At 52.5% G+C, this 24,021-nt stretch overlaps 1 protein-coding gene across 1 annotated transcript in view; it reads left to right on the plus strand.

Annotated features, from left to right (window-relative positions):
• Nucleotides 1-24,021, plus strand: part of galnt14 (UDP-N-acetyl-alpha-D-galactosamine:polypeptide N-acetylgalactosaminyltransferase 14 (GalNAc-T14)) — a 433,271-nt gene that overhangs the window by 309,583 nt on the left and 99,667 nt on the right. Inside the window, exons 13-14 of the mRNA XM_087984284.1 lie at nt 5,111-5,255; nt 13,272-13,391. Coding sequence (XP_087840410.1) covers nt 5,111-5,255; nt 13,272-13,391 — 265 coding nt within the window. The remainder of the gene's footprint in view (nt 1-5,110; nt 5,256-13,271; nt 13,392-24,021) is intronic.

The following is a 24,021-nucleotide window of genomic DNA, read 5'->3' on the forward strand; positions in this document are numbered from 1 at the left end:
AGAAACTGTGACTCACTGCTCAGTGTGTGATACTGAGACTCACGGTCCAGTGTGTGATACTGAGACTCACTGCCCAGTGTGTGATACTGAGACTCACTGCCCAGTGTGTGATACTGAGAGTCACTGTCCAGTGTGTGATACTGAGACTCACTGTCCAGTCTGTCATACTGTGACTCACTGCCCAGAGTGTGATACTGTGACTCACTGCCCAGTGTGTACTACTGAGTCTCACTGCCCAGTGTGAGATACTGACACACTGCCCACTGTGTGATACTCAGACTCAGTGCCCTGTGTGTGATACTGAGACTCACTGCACAGTATGTGATACTGAGAGACACTGCCCAGTGTGTAATGCTGTGTCATTGCCCAGTGTGCGATACTGAGAGTCATTGTCCAGTGTGTGATACTGTGACTCACTGCCCAGTGTGTGATACTGAGAGACACTGCCCAGTGTGTGATACTGAGACTCACTGCCCAGTGTGTGATACTGAGACTCACTGTCCAGTATGTGATACTGAGAGTCACTGCCCAGTGTGTAATCCTGAGACTCACTGTCCAGTGTGTGATACTGAGACTCACTGTCCAGTGTGTAATACTGAGACTCACTGTCCAGTCTATGATACTGAGACTCACTGCCCAGTGTGTAATACTGAGACTCACTGTCCAGTGTGTGATACTGAGACTCACTGTCCAGTCTATGATACTGAGACTCACTGCCCAGTGTGTAATCCTGAGAGTCACTGTCCAGTGTGTGATACTGAGACTCACTGTCCAGTCTATGATACTGAGACTCACTGCCCAGTGTGTAATCCTGTGAGTCACTGTCCAGTGTGTGATACTGAGACTCACTGTCCAGTGTGTGATACTGAGACTCACTGCCCAGAGTGTGATACTGTGACTCACTGCCCCGTGTGTGATACTGTGACTCACTGCGCAGTGTGTGATGCTGAGACTCACTGCCCAGTGTGTGATACTGAGACGCACTGCCCAGTGTGTGATACTGAGACTCACTGCCCAGTGTGTGATACTGAGAGACAGTGTCCAGTGTGTGATACTGAGACTCACTGCCCAGTGTGTGATACTGAGACTCACTGCCCAGTGTGTGATACTGAAGCTCACTGTCCAGTGTGTGATACTGAGACTCACTGCCCAGTGTGTGATACTCAGACTCATTGCCCAGTGTGTGACACTGAGACTTACTGCCCAGTGTGTGATACTGAGACTCACTGCCCAGTGTGTGACACTGAGACTTACTGCCCAGTGTGTAATACTGAGAGTCACTGCCCAGTGTGAGATAATGAGAGTCACTGTCCAGTGTGTGATACTGAGACTCACTACCCAGTGTGTGATACTGAGACTCACTGCCCAGTGTGAGAAACTGTGACTCACTACCCAGTGTGTGATACTGAGACTCACTGCCCAGTCTAAGATACTGAGGCTCACTGTCCAGTGTGTGATGCAGAGACTTACTGCCCAGTGTGTGATACTGAGACTCACTGCCCAGTGTGTGATACTGAGACTCACTGCCCAGTATGTAATACTGAGAGTCACTGCCCAGTGTGAGATAATGAGAGTCACTGTCCAGTGTGTGATACTGAGACTCACTGCCCAGTGTGTGATACTGAGACTCACTGCCCAGTGTGTGATACTGAGACTCACTGCCCAGTGTGTGATACTGAGACACACTGTCCAGTGTGTAATACTGAGAGTCACTGCCCAGTGTGTGATACTGAGAGACACTGCCCAGTGTATTACCGAAGTTGTGTCTCCTCCTGCTCTCTCTCTCTGTCTCCTCCTCTCTCTCTCTGACTCCTCTTGCTCTCTCTCTGTCTCCTCCTGCTCTCCCCCTCTCTCTCTCTCTCTGTCTCCCCCACTCTCTCTCTCTCTGTCTCCTCCTGCTCGCTTCCTCTCTCTCTCTCTGTCTCCTCCTGCTCTCTCTCTCTGTCTCCTCCTGCTCTCTTTCTCTGTCTCCTCCTGCTCTCTCTCTCTGTCTCCTCCTGCTCTCTCTCTGTCTCCTCCTGCTCTCTCTCTCTCTGTCTCCTCCTGCTCTCTCTCTCTCTGTCTCCTCCTTATCTCTCTCTCTGTCTCCTCCTGCTCTCTCTCTCTGTCTCCTCCTGCTCTCTCTCTCTCTGTCTCCTCCTGCTCTCTCTCTCTGTCTCCTCCTGCTCTCTCTCTCTGTCTCCTCCTGCTCTCTGTGTCTCCTCCTGCTCTCTCTCTCTCTGTCTCCTCCTGCTCTCTCTGTCTCCTCCTGCTCTCTCTCTGTCTCCTCCTGCTCTCTCTCTGTCTCCTCCTGCTCTCTCTCTGTCTCCTCCTGCTCGCTCTGTCTCCTCCTGCTCTCTCTCTCTGTCTCCTCCTGCTCTCTCTCTGTCTCTTCCTGCTCTCTCTCTCTCTGTCTCCTCCTGCTCTCTCTCTCTCTCTGTCTCCTCCTGCTCTCTCTCTCTGTCTCCTCCTGCTCTCTCTCTGTCTCCTCCTGCTCTCTCTGTCTCCTCCTGCTCTCTCTCTCTGTCTCCTCCTGCTCTCTGTGTCTCCTCCTGCTCTCTCTCTCTCTGTCTCCTCCTGCTCTCTCTCTCTCTGTCTCCTCCTGCTCTCTCTGTCTCCCCCTGTTCTCTCTCTCTGTCTCCTCCTGCTCTCTCTCTCTGTCTTCTCCTGCTCTCTCTGTCTCCTCCTGCTCTCTGTGTCTCCTCCTGCTCTCTCTCTCTCTGTCTCCTCCTGCTCTCTCTCTGTCTCCTCCTGCTCTCTCTTTCTGTCTCCTCCTGCTCTCTCTCTCTCTGTCTCCTCCTGCTCTCTCTCTCTGTCTCCTCCTGCTCTCTCTCTCTCTGTCTCCTCCTGCTCTCTCTCTGTCTCCTCCTGCTCTCTCTTTCTGTCTCCTTCTGCTCTCTCTCTCTGTCTCCTCCTGCTCTCTCTCTCTGTCTCCTCCTGCTCTCTCTGTCTCCTCCTGCTCTCTGTGTCTCCTCCTGCTCTCTCTCTCTCTGTCTCCTCCTGCTCTCTCTCTGTCTCCTCCTGCTCTCTCTTTCTGTCTCCTCCTGCTCTCTCTCTCTCTGTCTCCTCCTGCTCTCTCTCTCTGTCTCCTCCTGCTCTCTCTCTCTCTGTCTCCTCCTGCTCTCTCTCTGTCTCCTCCTGCTCTCTCTCTGTCTCCTCCTGCTCTCTCTCTCTCTGTCTCCTCCTGCTCTCTCTCTCTGTCTCCTCCTGCTCTCTCTCTCTGTCTCCTCCTGCTCTCTCTCTGTCTCCTCCTGCTCTCTCTCTCTGTCTCTCCCTGTTATCTCTCTGTCTCCCCTCACACTCTCTCTCTGTTTCCTCCTGCTCTCTCTCTCTCTCTGTCTCCCCCTGTTCTCTCTCTCTCTGTCTCCCCCTGTTCTCTCTCTCTCTGTCTCCTCCTGTTCTCTCTCTCTGTCTCCCCCTGTTCTCTCTCTCTCTGTCTCCCCCTGTTTTCTCTCTCTCTGTCTCCCCCTGTTCTCTCTCTCTGTCTCCTCCTGTTCTCTCTCTCTGTCTCCTCCTGCTCTCTCTCTGTCTCCTCCTGCTCTCTCTCTGTCTCCTCCTGCTCTCTCTCTCTGTCTCCTCCTGCTCTCTCTCTGTCTCCTCCTGCTCTCTCTCTCTGTCTCCTCCTGCTCTCTCTCTGTCTCCTCCTGCTCTCTCTCTGTCTCCTCCTGCTCTCTCTGTCTGTCTCCTCCTGCTCTCTCTCTGTCTCCTCCTGCTCTTTCTCTCTGTCTCCTCCTGCTCTCTCTCTCTGTCTCCTCCTGCTCTCTCTCTCTCTGTCTCCTCCTGCTCTCTCTCTCTGTCTCCTCCTGCTCTCTCTCTGTCTCCCCCTGTTATCTCTCTGTCTCCCCTCACTCTCTCTCTCTGTTTCCTCCTGCTCTCTCTCTCTCTCTGTCTCCTCCTGCTCTTTCTCTCTGTCTCCTCCTGCTCTCTCTCTCTGTCTCCTCCTGCTCTCTCTCTGTCTCCTCCTGCTCTCTCTCTCTGTCTCCCCCTGTTATCTCTCTGTCTCCCCTCACACTCTCTCTCTGTTTCCTCCTGCTCTCTCTCTCTCTCTGTCTCCCCCTGTTCTCTCTCTCTCTGTCTCCCCCTGTTCTCTCTCTCTCTGTCTCCTCCTGTTCTCTCTCTCTGTCTCCCCCTGTTCTCTCTCTCTCTGTCTCCCCCTGTTTTCTCTCTCTCTGTCTCCCCCTGTTCTCTCTCTCTGTCTCCTCCTGTTCTCTCTCTCTGTCTCCTCCTGCTCTCTCTCTGTCTCCTCCTGCTCTCTCTCTGTCTCCTCCTGCTCTCTCTCTCTGTCTCCTCCTGCTCTCTCTCTCTGTCTCCTCCTGCTCTCTCTCTCTGTCTCCTCCTGCTCTCTCTCTGTCTCCTCCTGCTCTCTCTGTCTGTCTCCTCCTGCTCTCTCTCTGTCTCCTCCTGCTCTCTCTCTGTCTCCTCCTGCTCTCTCTGTCTGTCTCCTCCTGCTCTCTCTCTGTCTCCTCCTGCTCTTTCTCTCTGTCTCCTCCTGCTCTCTCTCTCTGTCTCCTCCTGCTCTCTCTCTCTCTCTGTCTCCTCCTGCTCTCTCTCTCTGTCTCCTCCTGCTCTCTCTCTGTCTCCCCCTGTTATCTCTCTGTCTCCCCTCACTCTCTCTCTCTGTTTCCTCCTGCTCTCTCTCTCTCTGTCTCCCCCTGTTCTCTCTCTCTCTGTCTCCTCCTGCTCTCTCTCTCTGTCTCCTCCTGCTCTCTCTGTCTCCTCCTGCTCTCTCTCTCTGTCTCCTCCTGCTCTCTCTCTCTGTCTCCTCCTGCTCTCTCTGTCTCCTCCTGCTCTCTCTCTCTGTCTCCTCCTGCTCTCTCTCTGTCTCCTCCTGCTCTCTCTCTGTCTCCTCCTGCTCTCTCTCTCTGTCTCCTCCTGCTCTCTTTCTCTGTCTCCTCCTGCTCTCTCTCTCTGTCTCCTCCTGCTCTCTCTCTCTCTGTCTCCTCCTCCTCTCTCTCTCTGTCTCCTCCTGCTCTCTCTCTCTCTGTCTCCTCCTGCTCTCTCTCTCTGTCTCCTCCTGCTCTCCCTCTCCATTTCCTGCTCTCTCTCTGTCTCACCCCACTGATCCTCTTGCCCAGAGGTCAGACACAGCAGAGCAGTCTTTCTCAGATGTCGCTTTGGTCTTTGAATGCAGAATCCCTGTGGAATCTGATTCCCGGCCGGGAGTGATCCAGCAAAGACGGGATTGTGTGGAGAGTCGGAAAGCAGCTGATCAGGATTCGCTGACTGTCTCTCTCAGGCACTGTGTCCAGGAAAACAATGTTCCAGCAAGTAATCAGGTAAGCGGGGACTCACTGCCTCTCCCTCATGGACACGCCCCACAGAATTCCACACCGATAGGGATAGGGATAGGGATAGGGACTGCGACCACCCCAAGTCAGGGGGAGTAAATCGCTGCAACTTGCAGGAACAGTGGGGCAGTAATGAATGGGTGCTTCCAATTATTCAAACATTAACTGGGAGAGGTCAGTGGGAAAGGTCTGGAAGGTGCAGAATTCTCTACAGCTATTTGAGGAGCTCCTTCAGGCCAGTGTGAGAGGGGGCACTTCTGGGTTTAGTTTGCAGAGATATCGCTGGGAAGCTGTAAGGGTATCCACAGGAGAGACCTTTAATGGTTGAATTGTAATGTATTCATGGAAAAGATACCCCGAGGTAATCATCCTCATTGAGGAAAGGCCAGTTTTCTGAAGCTGAGTTGCAATTGGGATAAAAGTGGATTGGAAATAGCAACTTGAAGATATAAGTTCGTCTGGAGACATTTGGGAAGAGATAATGATCGGGAGAGAGCGTGTTTTGTACCCTTTGTAGGCGGGGTTAATAAGTTCAGACCCCACACCCCACAACCACATCCCGGGCTGACAGTTGGAATGTCAGTCTGTCAGAGGTGGGCAAACTAGTGGAAATGATCCTGAGGGACAATATAAATGGGTAATGGTGTAATGGTGAGCACTCTGGACTCCGAATCCAGTGATCCGAGTAGGTGGCTCAGTGGTTAGCACCGCTGCCTCACAGCACCACTGACCCGGGTTCGATTCCAGCCTCGGGCGACTAACTATGTGCAGTTTGCACATTCTCCCCAAGTTTGCGTGGGTTTCCTCCGGGTGCTCCTGTTTCCTCCCACAGTCCAAAGATGTGCAGGTCAGGTGGATTGGCCACGCTAAATTGCCCCATAGTGATCAGGGATGTGTAAGTTAGGGGTAAATATAGGGTAGGGGAATGAGTCTGGGTGGGTTACTCTTCGGAGGGTCGGTGTGGACTTGTTGGGCCGAAGGTCGGATTCTGCTTCTGAGAAATCACGGTGAGTCAGGACGGGCCCTTTACAGGGAGCAACCACAGAGTGGGCGAGGGAAAACCCCTCTGGTTTGCCAGCACCTGTGGAGAAAGGAAGCAGTTACAAGACCAGCCCCGACGAAGGACTATAATCAGGGGCAGCAAAAAAAAAAACGAAACGTCGGACAATCTGAAAGAGCTTGCACTCGTGATCCAGAGCTCGGCAAACCCTTTGAAAATCCTCGACATGTTCAACCTGCCTTAAAAATACGCAAACTTCTGCCCCCTGACCACGCCAAGGTCAGCTAATCCTTGAACAGCTCCTTAAATCTGTCTATCAAAATGTCAAAACTCCAGCCTGTCACCACTCCCCCACCAAAGCCGTTTGAGAGGTTTTAAAATTAACCAAACACTGGCGGGTGATTCAGTGGTGGGGAGGAAGTAGGAAGCTCAGAGGGATCTGGTGGGTGGTGGTGGGGGGGGTGCGGTTTGTCCACAATTCCCTGTAGGTGGCCAGATAGATTGATAGAGGAGATTAGGAGGCATACTGAACACTTGCCATAGATTTTCCGGGCAGGGAGGTTATTGTTGGAGCTGGACAGGCCCCAGCTGGAGCAGGGTGTGTTGCTCTGTGTGTGTCGCCGCACTGTAGGAAGGATTGGGGTTACACTGGAGGGGGGTGTGGGGGACGCTGCCTGGGATGGAGCATTTCAGTGATGGAGAGAGGCCGGATACGCTCAGGATATTCCTTTAGAACAGAGAAGGTTGAGGGGGAAACGTGACTGAGGTTATGACGGGCATCGACAGGGTGAGTGGAAGGCAGAGTCAGTAGCTGTGACCTGTAGGAGCACAGTTCGGGAGGAACGTCAGTTGAAATCATAAGCCCGACTGATATTTAGGTTCAGCACCAATCACAAATGGCCCTGCAGAGATTCGGCTTTTGGCTGGATGGATTCACGCCCTGACCGCTTCCCCTCACCAGCCAACATGGGGGCTGCTTGCAATGGAAATGGGTCCAGTCCCATCCTCTGTTAATCCACCAGAGTCTGGCTGATGGTATCAGGGTCAGTGTCTCTGTCCCCTGATCCCCAGCAGCTGATGGTATCAGGGTCAGTGTCTCTGTCCCCTGACCCACAGCAGCTGATGGTATCAGGGTCAGTGTCTCTGTCCCCTGACCTCCAGCAGCTGATGGTATCAGGGTCAGTGTCTCTGTCCCCTGACCCCCAGCAGCTGATGGTATCGGGGTCAGTGTCTCTGTCCCGTGACCCCCAGCAGCTGATGGTATCAGGGTCAGTGTCTCTGTCCCCTGACCCCCAGCAGCTGATGGTATCGGGGTCAGTGTCTCCGTCCCGTGACCCAAGCAGCTGATGGTATCAGGGTCAGTGTCTCTGTCCCGTGACCCACAGCAGCTGATGGTATCGGGGTCAGTGTCTCTGTCCCGTGTCCCACAGCAGCTGATGGTATTGGGGTCAGTGTCTCTGTCCCGTGACCCACAGCAGCTGATGGTATCAGGGTCAGTGTCTCTGTCCCGTGACCCACAGCAGCTGATGGTATCGGGGTCAGTGTCTCTGTCCCGTGACCCCCAGCAGCTGATGGTATCAGGGTCAGTGTCTCTGTCCCCTGACCCCCAGCAGCTGATGGTATCGGGGTCAGTGTCTCTGTCCCGTGACCTTCAGTAGCTGATGGTATCAGGGTCAGTGTCTCTGTCCCGTGACCCCCAGCAGCTGATGGTATCAGGGTCAGTGTCTCTGTCCCGTGTCCCACAGCACCTGATGGTATCGGGGTCAGTGTCTCTGTCCCGTGACCCACAGCAGCTGATGGTATCGGGGTCAGTGTCTGTGTCCCGTGTCCTTCAGCAGCTGATGGTATTAGGGTCAGTGTCTCTGTTCCATGACCCCCAGCAGCTGATGGTATCGGGGTCAGTGTCTCTGTCCCGTGACCCACAGTAGCTGATGGTATCAGGGTCAGTGTCTCTGTCCCCTGACCCACAGTAGCTGATGGTATCGGGGTCAGTGTCTCTGTCCCGTGACCCACAGCAGCTGATGGTATCGGGGTCAGTGTCTCTGTCCCGTGACCCACAGCAGCTGATGGTATCGGGGTCAGTGTCTCTGTCCCGTGACCCCCAGCAGTTGATGGTATCAAGGTCAGTGTCTCTGTCCCGTGTCCCCTAGCAGCTGATGGTATCGGGGTCAGTGTCTCTGTCCCGTGACCCACAGCAGCTGATGGTATCGGGGTCAGTGTCTCTGTCCCGTGACCCACAGCAGCTGATGGTATCGGGGTCAGTGTCTCTGTCCCGTGTCCCACAGCAGCTGATGGTATCGGGGTCAGTGTCTCTGTCCCGTGACCCACAGCAGCTGATGGTATCAGGGTCAGTGTCTCTGTCCCCTGACCCACAGCAGCTGATGGTATCAGGGTCAGTGTCTGTGTCCCGTGTCCCACAGCAGCTGATGGTATCAGGGTCAGTGTCTCTGTCCCGTGACCCCCAGCAGCTGATGGTATCGGGGTCAGTGTCTTTGTCCCGTGACACCCAGCAGCTGATGGTATCGGGGTCAGTGTCTCTGTCCCGTGACCCACAGCAGCTGATGGTATCGGGGTCAGTGTCTCTGTCCCCTGACCCCCAGCAGCTGATGGTATCAGGGTCAGTGTCTCTGTCCCGTGACCCACAGCAGCTGATGGTATCGGGGTCAGTGTCTCTGTCCCGTGTCCCACAGCAGCTGATGGTATCGGGGTCAGTGTCTCTGTCCCGTGACCCACAGCAGCTGATGGTATCGGGGTCAGTGTCTCTGTCCCCTGACCCACAGCAGCTGATGGTATCGGGGTCAGTGTCTCTGTCCCGTGACCCCCAGCAGCTGATGGTATCGGGGTCAGTGTCTCTGTCCCATGACCCCCAGCAGCTGATGGTATCAGGGTCAGTGTCTCTGTCCCCTGACCCACAGCAGCTGATGGTATCAGGGTCAGTGTCTCTGTCCCGTGACCCCCAGCAGCTGATGGTATCGGGGTCAGTGCCTCTGTCCCATGTCCCCCAGCAGCTGATGGTATCGGGGTCAGTGTCTCTGTCCCGTGACCCCCAGCAGTTGATGGTATCAAGGTCAGTGTCTCTGTCCCGTGTCCCCCAGCAGCTGATGGTATCGGGGTCAGTGTCTCTGTCCCGTGTCCCACAGCAGCTGATGGTATCAAGGTCAGTGTCTCTGTCCCGTGTCCCACAGCAGCTGATGGTATCAAGGTCAGTGTCTCTGTCCCGTGTCCCACAGCAGCTGATGGTATCGGGGTCAGTGTCTCTGTCCCGTGACCCCCAGCAGCTGATGGTATCAGGGTCAGTGTCTCTGTCCCCTGACCCACAGCAGCTGATGGTATCGGGGTCAGTGTCTCTGTCCCGTGACCCACAGCAGCTGATGGTATCGGGGTCAGTGTCTCTGTCCCCTGACCCAAGCAGCTGATGGTATCAGGGTCAGTGTCTCTGTCCCGTGACCCCCAGCAGCTGATGGTATCGGGGTCAGTGTCTCTGTCCCCTGACCCACAGCAGCTGATGGTATCAGGGTCAGTGTCTCTGTCCCGTGACCCACAGCAGCTGATGGTATCGGGGTCAGTGTCTCTGTCCCCTGACCCACAGCAGCTGATGGTATTGGGGTCAGTGTCTCTGTCCCGTGTCCCACAGCAGCTGATGGTATCAGGGTCAGTGTCTCTGTCCCGTGACCCACAGCAGCTGATGGTATCGGGGTCAGTGTCTCTGTCCCGTGTCCCCCAGCAGCTGATGGTATCGGGGTCAGTGTCTCTGTCCCGTGACCCACAGCAGCTGATGGTATTGGGGTCAGTGTCTCTGTCCCGTGACCCACAGCAGCTGATGGTATCAGGGTCAGTGTCTCTGTCCCGTGACCCACAGCAGCTGATGGTATCGGGGTCAGTGTCTCTGTCCCGTGTCCCACAGCAGCTGATGGTATCGGGGTCAGTGTCTCTGTCCCGTGACCCCCAGCAGCTGATGGTATCGGGGTCAGTGTCTCTGTCCCGTGACCCTCAGCAGCTGATGGTATCGGGGTCAGTGTCTCTGTCCCCTGACCCCCAGCAGCTGATGGTATCGGGGTCAGTGTCTCTGTCCCGTGACCCCCAGCAGCTGATGGTATCAGGGTCAGTGTCTCTGTCCCCTGACCCCCAGCAGCTGATGGTATCGGGGTCAGTGTCTCTGTCCCGTGACCTTCAGCAGCTGATGGTATCAGGGTCAGTGTCTCTGTTCCATGACCCCCAGCAGCTGATGGTATCAGGGTCAGTGTCTCTGTCCCGTATCCCACAGCAGCTGATGGTATCGGGGTCAGTGTCTCTGTCCCGTGACCTTCAGCAGCTGATGGTATTAGGGTCAGTGTCTCTGTTCCATGACCCCCAGCAGCTGATGGTATCGGGGTCAGTGTCTCTGTCCCGTGACCCACAGCAGCTGATGGTATCGGGGTCAGTGTCTCTGTCCCGTGACCCCCAGCAGTTGATGGTATCGGGGTCAGTGTCTCTGTCCCCTGACCCACAGCAGCTGATGGTATCGGGGTCAGTGTCTCTGTCCCGTGACCCACAGCAGCTGATGGTATCAAGGTCAGTGTCTCTGTCCCGTGTCCCCCAGCAGCTGATGGTATCGGGGTCAGTGTCTCTGTCCCGTGTCCCACAGCAGCTGATGGTATCGGGGTCAGTGTCTGTGTCCCGTGTCCCACAGCAGCTGATGGTATCGGGGTCAGTGTCTCTGTCCCGTGACCCACAGCAGCTGATGGTATCGGGGTCAGTGTCTCTGTCCCGTGACACCCAGCAGCTGATGGTATCGGGGTCAGTGTCTCTGTCCCGTGTCCCACAGCAGCTGATGGTATCGGGGTCAGTGTCTCTGTCCCGTGTCCCACAGCAGCTGATGGTATCGGGGTCAGTGTCTCTGTCCCGTGACCCCCAGCAGCTGATGGTATCGGGGTCAGTGTCTCTGTCCCCTGACCCACAGCAGCTGATGGTATCGGGGTCAGTGTCTCTGTCCCGTGACCCCCAGCAGCTGATGGTATCGGGGTCAGTGTCTCTGTCCCATGACCCCCAGCAGCTGATGGTATCAGGGTCAGTGTCTCTGTCCCCTGACCCACAGCAGCTGATGGTATCAGGGTCAGTGTCTCTGTCCCGTGACCCCCAGCAGCTGATGGTATCGGGGTCAGTGCCTCTGTCCCATGTCCCCCAGCAGCTGATGGTATCGGGGTCAGTGTCTCTGTCCCGTGACCCCCAGTAGTTGATGGTATCAAGGTCAGTGTCTCTGTCCCCTGACCCCCAGCAGCTGATGGTATCGGGGTCAGTGCCTCTGTCCCCTGTCCCCCAGCAGCTGATGGTATCGGGGTCAGTGTCTCTGTCCCGTGACCCACAGCAGCTGATGGTATCAGGGTCAGTGTCTCTGTCCCCTGACCCACAGCACCTGATGGTATCGGGGTCAGTGTCTCTGTCCCGTGACCCACAGCAGCTGATGGTATCGGGGTCAGTGTCTCTGTCCCGTGTCCCCCAGCAGCTGGTGGTATCGGGGTCAGTGTCTCTGTCCCATGACCCCCAGCAGCTGATGGTATCGGGGTCAGTGTCTCTGTCCCCTGACCCCCAGCAGCTGATGGTATCGGGGTCAGTGTCTCTGTCCCGTGTCCCCCAGCAGCTGATGGTATCAGGGTCAGTGTCTCTGTCCCGTGTCCCACAGCAGCTGATGGTATCAGGGTCAGTGTCTCTGTCCCGTGACCTTCAGCAGCTGATGGTATCGGGGTCAGTGTCTCTGTCCCGTGACCCCCAGCAGCTGATGGTATCGGGGTCAGTGTCTCTGTCCCCTGACCCACAGCAGCTGATGGTATCGGGGTCAGTGTCTCTGTCCCCTGACCCACAGCAGCTGATGGTATCGGGGTCAGTGTCTCTGTCCCGTGTCCCACAGCAGCTGATGGTATCAGGGTCAGTGTCTCTGTCCCGTGTCCCCCAGCAGCTGATGGTATCAAGGTCAGTGTCTCTGTCCCCTGACCCACAGCAGCTGATGGTATCGGGGTCAGTGTCTCTGTCCCGTGTCCCACAGCAGCTGATGGTATCAGGGTCAGTGTCTCTGTCCCGTGTCCCACAGCAGCTGATGGTATCGGGGTCAGTGTCTCTGTCCCGTGACCCACAGCAGCTGATGATATCGGGGTCAGTGTCTCTGTCCCGTGTCCCCCAGCAGCTGATGGTATCAGGGTCAGTGTCTCTGTCCCGTGTCCCACAGCAGCTGATGGTATCGGGGTCAGTGTCTCTGTCCCGTGTCCCACAGCAGCTGATGGTATCGGGGTCAGTGTCTCTGTCCCCTGACCCCCAGCAGCTGATGGTATCGGGGTCAATGTCTCTGTCCCGTGACCCACAGCAGCTGATGGTATCGGGATCAGTGTCTCTGTCCCGTGACCCCCAGCAGCTGATGGTATCGGGGTCAGTGTCTCTGTCCCATGTCCCACAGCAGCTGATGGTATCGGGGTCAGTGTCTCTGTCCCCTGACCCCCAGCAGCTGATGGTATCGGGGTCAATGTCTCTGTCCCGTGACCCACAGCAGCTGATGGTATCGGGGTCAGTGTCTCTGTCCCCTGACCCCCAGCAGCTGATGGTATCGGGGTCAGTGTCTCTGTCCCGTGTCCCACAGCAGCTGATGGTATCGGGGTCAGTGTCTCTGTCCCGTGACCCCCAGCAGCTGATGGTATCAGGGTCAGTGTCTCTGTCCCGTGACCCACAGCAGCTGATGGTATCGGGGTCAGTGTCTCTGTCCCGTGACCCACAGCAGCTGATGGTATCGGGGTCAGTGTCTCTGTCCCGTGACCCACAGCAGCTGATGGTATCAGGGTCAGTGTCTGTGTCCCGTGACCCACAGCAGCTGATGGTATCGGGGTCAGTGTCTCTGTCCCGTGACCCACAGCAGCTGATGGTATCAGGGTCAGTGTCTCTGTCTTGTGACCCACTGCAGCTGATGGTATTGGGGCCTGTGCCAAAGCCCAGGTCCCATCTTCAACAGGGACTGACATTCGCTGTTTTTAATCTCTCTCCAGGAATGGATATATACCCGAGACCAGCAGATCCATCAGAACCAGCAGTGTCTCTCTGTTGCCAGCCTGTTCCCAGGTGCCCAGGTTATTTTAACGCCCTGTCGAGACAAAGATGGCAAACAGGTAAGTACTGGTGAGGAATTTGTTAAGTGCGTACAAGACAATTTTCTGATTCAGTATGTGGATGTACCGACTAGAGAAGGTGCAAAACCTGACCTACTCTTGGGAAATAAGGCAGGGCAGGTGACTGAGGTGTCAGTGGGGGAGCACTTTGGGGCCAGCGACCATAATTCTATTAGATTTAAAATAGTGATGGAAAAGGATAGACCAGATCTAAAAGTTGAAGTTCTAAATTGGAGAAAGGCCAATTTTGACGGTATTAGGCAAGAACTTTCGAAAGCTGGTTGGAGGCAGATGTTCGCAGGTAAAAGGATGGCTGGAAAATGGGAAGCCTTCAGCAATGAGATAATGAGAATCCAGAGAAAGTATATTCCTGTCAGGGTGAAAGGAAAGGCTGATAGGTATCAGGAATGCTGGATGACTAAAGAAATTGAGGGTTTGGTTAAGAAGAAGAAGGAAGCATATGTCAGGTATAGACAGGATAGATCGAGTGAATCCTTAGAAGAGTATAAAGGCAGTAGGAGTATACTTAAGAGGGAAATCAGGAGGGCAAAAAGGGAACATGAGATAGCTTTGGCAAATAGAATTAAGGAGAATCCAAAGGGTTTTTACAAATATGTTAAGGACAAAACTAGGGAGCGAATAAGGCCCCTCAAAGATCAGCTAGGCGGCCTTTGTGTGGAGCCACAGAAAATGGGGGAGATATTAAATGAATATTTTGCATCAGTATTTACTGTGGAAAAGGATATGGAAGATATAGACTGTAGGGAAATAGATGGAGACATCTTGCAAAATGTCCATATTACAGAGGAGGAAGTGCTGGATGTCTTGTAACGGTTAAAGGTGGATAAATCCCCAGGACCTGATCAGGTGTACCCGAGAACTCTGTGGGAAGCTAGAGAAGTGATTGCTGGGCCTCTTGCTGAGATATTTGTATCATCGATAGTCACAGGTGAGGTGCCAGAAGACTGGAGGTTGGCAAACGTGGTGCCACTGTTTAAGAAGGGTGGTAAGGACAAACCAGGGAACTATAGACCAGTGAGCCTGACCTCGGTGGTGGGCAAGTTGTTGGAGGGAATCCTGAGGGACAGGATGTACATGTATTTGGAAAGGCAAGGGCTGATTAGGGATAATCAACATGGCTTTGTGCGTGGGAAATCATGTCTCACAAACTTGATTGAGTTTTTTGAAGAAGTAACAATGAGGATTGATGAGGGCAAAGTGGTAGATGTGATTTATATGGACTTCAGTAAGGCGTTCGACAAGGTTCCCCATGGGAGACTGATTAGCAAGGTTAGATCTCATGGAATACAGAGAGAACTAGCCATTTGGATACAGAACTGGCTCAAAGGTAGAAGACAGAGGGTAGTGGTGGAGGGTTGTTTTTCAGACTGGAGGCCTGTGACCAGTGGAGTGCCACAAGGATCGGTGCTGGGTCCTCTACTTTTTATCATTTACATAAATGATTTGGACGCGAGCATAAGAGGTACAGTTAGTAAGTTTGCAGATGACACCAAAATTGGAGGTGTAGTGGACAGCGAAGAGGGTTACCTCAGATTACAACAGGATCTGGACCAGATGGGCCAATGGGCTGAGAAGTTACAGATGGAGTTTAATTCAGATAAATGCGAGGTGCTGCATTTTGGGAAAGCAAATCTTAGCAGGACTTATACACTTAATGGTAAGGTCCTAGGGAGTGTTGCTGAACAAAGAGACCTTGGAGTGCAGGTTCATAGCTCCTTGAAAGTGGAGTCATAGGTAGATAGGATAGTGAAGAAGGCGTTTGGTATGCTTTCCTTTATTGGTCAGAGTATTGAGTACAGGAGTTGGGAGATCATGTTGCGGCTGTACAGGACATTGGTTAGGACACTGTTGGAATATTGCATGCAATTCTGGCCTCCTTCCTATCGGAAAGATGTTGTGAAACTTGAAAGGGTCAGAAAAGGTTTACAAGGATGTTGCCAGGGTTGGAGGATTTGAGCTACAGGGAGAGGTTGAACAGGCTGGAGATTTTTTTCCCTGGAGCGTCGGAGGCTGAAGGGGGACCATATAGAGGTTTACAAAATTATGAGGGGCACTGATAGAATAAATAGACAAAGTCTTTTCCCTGGGGTCGGGGAGTCCAGAACTAGAGGGCATAGGTTTAGGGTGAGAGGGGAAAGATATAAGAGAGACCAAAGGGCAACTTTTTCACACAGAGGGTGGTACATGTATGGAATGAGCTGCCAGAGGATGTGGTGGAGGCTGGTACAATTGCAACATTTAAGAGGCATTTGGATGGGTATATGAATAGGAAGGGTTTGGAGGGATATGGGCCGGGTGCTGGCAGGTGGGACTAGATTGGGTTGGGATATCTGGTTGGCATGGACGGGTTGGATCAAAGGGTCTGTTTCTGTGCTGTACATCTCTATGACTCTACTGACACTCACTGCCAGAATCTCATCCCATCTGTGAGCTCAGGTTCGTGTATGTGTGTATGCATCTGTTTGTGTGTGTGCACGTGTCTAGGTGTGTGTGTATGTATCTGTCTCAGTGTGTGTTTGTGTGCATGTGTGTCTGTGGGCCTGTGTGTATGCATGTGAATGCCTGTGTGTGTGTGCATGTATATCTATGTGTGTGTGTGTACATGTGTGCCTGTCTGTGACTGTGTCTCTGTGTGTATGTGTTAATCTGGGCCACTGTCTATCTGTGTCTGTGTCTCTGTCTGTGACAGTGTCTCTGTGTGTATGTGTTAATCTGGGTCACTGTCTATCTCTGTCTGTGTCTCTGTGACTGTGTCTCTATGTGTATGTGTTAATCTGTGTCTCTGTGTCTGTGTCTCTGTCTGTGACTGTGTCTCTATGTGTATGTGTTTATCTAGGTCACTGTCTGTCTGTGTCTCTGTGATTGTGTCTGTGTGTGTATGTGTTTATCTGGGTCCATGTCTATCTGTGTCTGTGTCTCTGTCTGTGACAGTGTCTCTGTGTGTATGTGTTAATCTGGGTCACTTGTCTATCCGTATCTGTCTCTCTGTGTGTGACAGTGTCTCTTTGTGTATGTGTTTATCTGGGTCACTGTCTATCTATGTTTGTGTCTCTGTCTGTGTGGCCAGAGTTAGACAAAGTTGTAGAAGACCCAGTAAAACAGGAGAGAGGGTGACAAACTTTAGGAAAGAATCAACCATCAGTATCTTTCCAAACATGGGAATGGCCAGTTGGAGTGTGATGGAGGCTACATTCTGACCACTTCAAGGGAGTGAGCTCTTCACTGTAAGAGATAACCATTCAGTGTGGACTGAGGCATTTGCAATGAATCCAAAAAGGACGAGCAAATTGTTACAACCGTTTGCCAACATTAATAGCTGTGTCGAGTTCCCAGCGGACAGATTCTTATAGATATGTCGGATGGTGGACAGATTCAGATAGATATATCTGATGGTGGACAGTGTCAGTTAGATATGTCCGATGGTGGACACAGTCAGATAGATATGTCCAATGGTAGGCAGAATGAGATAGTTGTGTCCGACTGGTGGACAGGGTGAGATAGATATGTCAGCTGATGGGCAGAGTCAGATAGATATGTCTGATGGTGGACAGAGTCAGATAGATATGACCAATGGTGGACAGAGTCAGATAGATATGACCGATGGTGGGCAGAGTCAGATAGATATATCCGATGGTGGACAAGTCAGATAGATATGTCTGATGGTGGACGCAGTCAGATAGATATGTCCGATGGTGGACAAGTCAGATAGATATGGCAGATGGTGGTCAGAGTCAGATAGATGTGACCGATGGGGTGCAGAGTAAAATAGATATGTCCGATGGGAGAAAGAATCAGATACATATGTCGATGGTGGACAGAGTCAGATAGATATGTCCGATGGTGGACAGAGTCAGATAGATATGACAGATGGTGGACAGAGTCAGATAGATATGTCCGATGGTGGACAGAGTCAGATAGATATGACAGATGGTGGACAGATTCAGATAGATATGTCCGATTGTGGGCAGTGTGAGATATATATGTCCGATGGTGGACAGAATCTGATAGATTTGTCCAATGATGGACAGACTCAGATATATATGTCCGATGGTAGGCAGAGTGAGACAGTTATGTCCGATTGGTGGACAGAGTGAGATAGATATGTCCGCTGGTGGGCAGAGTCAGATAGATATATCTGATGGTGGATAGAGTTAGATAGATATGTCTGATGGTGGACAGAGTCAGATAGATATGTCCGATTGGGTACAGAGTCAGATAGATATGTCCGATGGTGAACAAGTCAGATAGATATGTCTGATGGTGTACAGTCTCAGATAGTTATGTCTGATGGTGGACAGACTCGGATAGATATGTCCGATGGTGGGCAGAGTCAGAAAGATATGTCTGATGGTGGACAAAGTCAGATAGATACATCTGATGGTGGACAGCAGCAGATAGATATGACCGATGGTGGGCAGAGTCAGATAGATATGTCGGATGGTGGGCAGAGTGAGATATATATGTCCGATGGTGGACAGATTCAGATAGATATGTCCGATGGTGGGCAGAGTCAGATAGATATGTCCGATGGGGGACAGAGTCAGGTAGATAGGTCCGATGGGGGACAGAGTCAGATATATATGTCCGATGTGAAGGACAGTGTTTGTCACTGTCCACCCGGGTGTTTTCCCATCTTCCTGGTGATGGAATTTGAATAAAGATTCATGCACTTTGTGTCTAAAAGAAAGAGAAAAAAAAAGAAAAAAAAATAGATATGTCCGATGGTGGGCAGAGTGAGATAGATATATCTGATGGTGGATAGAGTTAGATAGATATGTCTGATGGTGGACAGAATCTGATAGATATGTCCGATGGGAGAAAAACTCAGATAGATATGTCCGATGGTGGACAGAGTCGGATAAATATGTCTGATTGTGGACAGATTCTGATAGATATGTCGGATGGTGGACAGATTCAGATAGATATGTCGGATGGTGGACAAAGTGAGATATATATGTCCGATGGTGGACAGAATCTGATAGATATGTCCGATGGTAGGCAGAGTGAGATAGATATGTCCGATTGGTGGACAGAGTGAGATAGATATGTCCGATGGTGGACAGGGTAAGATAGGTATGTCCGATGGGGGACCGAGTCAGATAGATATGTCCCGATGGTGGACAGAGTCAGATACATATGTCCGATAGTGGACAGAGTCAGATAGATATGTCTGATGGTGGACAGAGTCAGAAAGATATGACCGATGGTGGACAGAGTCAGATAGATATGTCTGATGGTGGACAGAGTCAGATAGATATGTCTGATAGTGGACAGACTCGGATAGATATATCCGATGGTAGGCAGAGTGAGATAGATATGTCTGATTGGTGGACAGAGTGAGATAGATATGTCTGCTGGTGGGCAGAGTCAGATAGATATATCTGATGGTGGACAGAGTCAGATAGATATGACAGATGGTGGACAAGTCAGATAGATATGTCTGATGGTGTACAGACTCAGATAGTTATGTCTGATGGTGGACAGACTCGGATAGATATGTCCGATGGTGGGCAGAGTCAGATAGATATGTCCGATGGTGGGCAGAGTCAGAAAGATATGTCTGATGGTGGACAGAGTCAGATAGATACATCTGATGGTGGACAGCGGCAGATAGATATGACCTCTGGTGGGCAGAGTCAGATAGATATGATCGATGGGGACAGAGCCAGATAGATATGACCGATGGGGGACAGAGTCAGAGAGATACGTCCGATGGGGGACAGAGTAAGGAAGATATGCCCGATAGTGGACAGATTCAGATAGATATGTCGGATGGTGGGCAGAGTGAGATATATATGTCCGATGGTGGACAGATTCAGATAGATATGTCCGATGGCAGGTCTGAAGCCCTCCTCGTGGGTCTGCTCCTGGGCCTGGCCAAACTGGCCATTAACAGGTCCAGGCAGCGGGCCATGGAGAGGGTCGTTAGGGCCGACTGCCTGCCCCTCTTCCGCAGTTACGTTAGGGCCCGGGTGTCCTTGGAAAAGGAGCACGCGGTGTCAACCAACACACTGGAGTTGTTCAGGGAGAGGTGGGCGCCGCAGGGAGTGGAGTGCATCATTTCTCCCTCCAACTCTATTTTCATTTAGTCCCTACCCTCCCCCTCACTGTTTTGATCACACAGCACTGCCCTTTGATGTGAAGGACAGTGTTTGTCACTGTCCACCCGGGTGTTTTCCCATCTTCCTGGTGATGGAATTTGAATAAAGATTCGTGCACTTTGTGTCTAAAAGAAAGAGAAAAAAAAAGAAAAAAAATAGATATGTCCGATGGTGGGCAGAGTCAGATAGTTGTGCCCGATGGTGGGCAGAGTCAGATAGATATGTCGGATGGTGAGCAGAGTCAGATAGATATGTCGGATGGTGGACAGAGTCAGATAGATATGTCCAATGGTGGACAGAATCTGATAGATATGTCCGATGGGAGAAAGACTCAGATAGATATGTCCGATGGTGGACAGAGTCGGATAAATATGTCTGATTGTGGACAGATTCTGATAGATATGTCGGATGGTGGACAGATTCAGGTAGATATGTCCGATGGGGGACAGTGTCAGATAGATATGTCCGATGGCGGGCAGAGACAGGTAGATATCTCCGATAGTGGGCAGAGTCAGACAGATATGTTAGATGGTGGATAGAGTCAGACAGATATGTCTGATGTTGGAGAGAGTCAGACTGATACCACTGATGGTGGACAGAGTCAGATAGATATGTCTGATGGTGGACAGAGTCAGGTAGATATGTCTGATGGTGGACAGAGTCAGATAGATATGTCTGATGGTGGGCAGAGTCAGGTAGATATGTCCAATGGTGGACAGATTCAGATAGATATGTCTGATAGTAGAGAGAGTCAGATAGATATCTCCGATGGTGGGCAGAGTCAGGTAGATATGTCCACTGGTGGACAGATTCAGATAGATATGTCCGATAGTGGGCAGAGTGAGATAGATATGTCCGATGGTGGGCAGAGTCAGATAGATATGTCCGATGGTGGACAGAGTCAGAAAGATATTTCTGATGGTGGGCAGAGTCAGACAGATATGTCTGTCGGGGGACAGAGTCAGATAGATATGTCCGATGGTGGGCAGAGTCAGATAGATATTTCTGATGGTGGGCAGAGTCAGACAGATATGTCTTTCGGGGGACAGAGTCAGATAGATATGTCCGATGGTGGGCAGAGTCAGATAGATATTTCTGATGGTGGGCAGAGTCAGACAGATATGTCTTTCGGGGGACAGAGTCAGATAGATATGTCCGATGGTGGACAGAGTCAGATAGATATTTCTGATGGTGGGCAGAGTCAGACAGATATGTCTTTCGGGGGACAGAGTCAGATAGATATGTCCGATGGTGGACAGAGTCAGATAGATATGTCCGATGGTGGACAGAGTCAGATGGATATGTCCGATGGTGGGCAAAGTCAGATAGATATTTCTGATGGTGGACAGATTCAGATAGATATGTCCGATGGTAGACAGAGTCAGATAGATATTTCTGATGGTGGACAGAGTCAGATAGAAACGTCCGATGGTGGGCAGAGTCAGACAGATATGTCCGATGGTGGGCAGAGTCAGATAGATACGTCCGATGGTGGGCAGAGTCAGATGGATATTTCTTAGATTACTTAGATTACTAACAGTGTGGAAACAGGCCCTTCAGCCCAACAAGTCCACACCGACCCGCTGAAGCGCAACCCACCCATACCCCTACATTTACCCCTTACCTAACACTACGGGCAATTTAGAATGGCCAATTCACCTGACCTGCACATCTTTGGACTGTGGGAGGAAACCGGAGCACCCGGAGGAAACCCACGCAGACACGGGGAGAACGTGCAAACTCCACACAGTCAGTCGCCGGAGGCGGGAATTGAACCCGGATCTCTGGCGCTGTGAGGCAGCAGCGCTAACCACTGTGCCACCGTGCCGCCCACTAATGGTGACAGATATGTCCGATGGTGGACAGAGTCAGATAGATATGTCTGATCGTGGACAGAGTCAGATAGATATGTCCGATGGTGGACAGAGTCAGATAGATATGTCTGATGGTGGACAGAGTCAGATAGATATGTCCGATGGTGGACAGAGTCAGATAGATATGTCCGATGGTGGGCAGAGTCAGATAGATATGTCCGATGGTGGACAGAGTCAGATAGATATGTCTGATCGTGGACAGAGTCAGATAGATATGTCCGATGGTGGGCAGAGTCAGATAGATATGTCTGATGGTGTACAGAGTCAGATAGATATGTCCGATGGTGGACAGAGTCAGATAGATATGTCCGATGGTGGGCAGAGTCAGATAGATATGTCCGATGGTGGGCAGAGTCAGATAGATATGTCTGATGGTGGATAGATTCAGATAGATATGTCTGATTGTGGGCAGAGATGGAAATGTGTTGCTGGAGAAGCGCAGCAGGTCAGGCAGCATCTAGGGAACAGGAGAATCGACGTTTCGGGCATTAGCCCTTCTTCAGGAATGAGGAAAGTTTGTCCAGCAGGCTAAGATAAAAGATAGGGAGGAGGGACTTGGGGGAGGGGCGTCGGAAATGTGATAGGTGGAAAGAGGTCAAGGTGAGGGTGATAGGACAGATTGGGGTGGGGGCGGAGAGGTCGGGAAGAAGATTGCAGGTTAGGGAGGCGGTGCTGAATTTGATGGATTTGACTGAGACAGGCTGGGGGGAGGGGAAATGAGGAAACTGGTGAAATCCGAGTTCATCCCTTGTGGTTGGAGGGTTCCTAGCCGGAAGATGAGGCGTTCTTCCTCCAACCGTCGTTTCGCTGTGGTCTGACGATGGAGGAGTCCAAAGACCTGCATATCCTTGGTGGAGTGGGAGGGGGAATTGAAATGTTGAGCCACAGGGTGGTTGGGTTGGTTGGTCCGGGTGTCCCAGAGGTGTTCTCTGAAACGCTCCGCAAGTAGCCGGCCTGTCTCCCCAATATAGAGGAGGCCACATCGGGTACAGAGGATGCAATAGATGATGTGTGTGGAGGTGCAGGTGAATTTGTGGCGGATATGGAAGTTTCCTTTGGGGCCTTGGAGGGAGGTGAGGGGGGAGGTGTGGGCGCAAGTCTTGCACCTCCTGCGGTTGCAGGGGAAGGTGCCGGGAGTGGAGGTTGGGTTGGTGGGGGGTGTGGATCTGACGAGGGAGTCACGGAGGGAGTGGTCTTTACGGAATGCTGATAGGGGAGGGGAGGGAAATATATCCTTGGTGGTGGGGTCCGTTTGGAGGTGGCGGAAATGACAGCGGATGATGCGCTGTACATGGAGGTTAGTGGGGTGGTAGGTGAGGACCAGTGGGGTTCTGTCCTGGTGGCGGTTGGAAGGGCGGGGTTCAAGGGCGGAGGATCGGGAAGTGGAGGAGATGCGGTGGAGGGCATCGTCGATCACGTCGGGGGGGAAATTGCGGTCCTTGAAGAAGGAGGCCATCTGGGATGTGCGTTTTTGGAACTGGTCCTCCTGGGAGCAGATGCGGCGGAGTCGAAGGAATTGGGAGAATGGGATGGCGTTTTTGCAGGGGTCAGGATGGGAGGAGGTGTAGTCCAGGTAGCTGTGGGAGTAGGTCGGTTTGTAGTAGATGTCCGTGTTGATTCGGTCGCCTGAGATGGAAATAGAAAGGTCGAGGAAGGGGAGGGAGGAATCTGAGACTGTCCAGGTGAATTTGAGGTCGGGGTGGAAGGTGTTGGTGAAGTGGATGAACTGTTCCACCTCCTCGTGGGAGCACGAGGCGGCGCCGATACAGTCATCGATGTAGCGGAGGAAAAGGTGGGGGGTGGGGCCAGTGTAGCTGCGGAAGATGGACTGTTCCACATATCCTACGAAGAGGCAGGCATAGCTGGGGCCCATGCGGGTGCCCATCGCTACTCCTTTGGTTTGGAGGAAGTGGGAGGATTGGAAAGAGAAGTTGTTCAGGGTGAGGACCAGTTCAGTCAGTCGAAGGAAGGTGTCAGTGGAAGGGTACTGGTCGGTACGACGGGAAAGGAAGAAGCGGAGTGCTTTGAGTCCTTCGTGATGGGGGATGGAGGTGTATAGGGACTGGATGTCCATGGTGAAAATAAGGCGTTGGGGACCGGGGAAGCGAAAATCATGGAGCAGGCGGAGGGCGTGGGTGGTGTCCCGAACGTAGGTGGGGAGTTCTTGGACTAAGGGGGACAGGACCGTGTCGAGGTATGCCGAGATGAGTTCGGTGGGGCAGGAGCAGGCGGAGACAATGGGTCGTCCGGGGCAGTCAGGTTTGTGGATTTTGGGCAGGAGGTAGAAACGGGCGGTGCGGGGTTGTGGGACTATGAGGTTGGAGGCGGTGGATGGGAGGTCCCCTGAGGTGATGAGGTTATGGACGGTCTGGGAGATGATGGTTTGGTGGTGGGGGGTGGGGTCATGGTCAAGGGGGCAGTAGGAGGAGGTATCTGCGAGCTGGCGTTTGGCCTCAGCGGTGTAGAGGTCGGTGCGCCAAACTACTACCGCGCCTCCCTTGTCTGCTGGTTTGATAGTGAGGTTGGGGTTGGAACGGAGGGAGTGGAGGGCTGCGCGTTCCGAGGGTGAGAGGTTGGAGTGGGTGAGAGGGGTGGGGGAGTTCAGGTGGCGGTTAATATCGCGGCGGCAGTTGG

This window comes from Chiloscyllium plagiosum, unplaced genomic scaffold (assembly GCF_037043375.1).
Source record: "Chiloscyllium plagiosum isolate Xiang-an unplaced genomic scaffold, Cpla_swu_hap1 HiC_scaffold_3, whole genome shotgun sequence".
NCBI lineage: Eukaryota > Metazoa > Chordata > Chondrichthyes > Orectolobiformes > Hemiscylliidae > Chiloscyllium > Chiloscyllium plagiosum.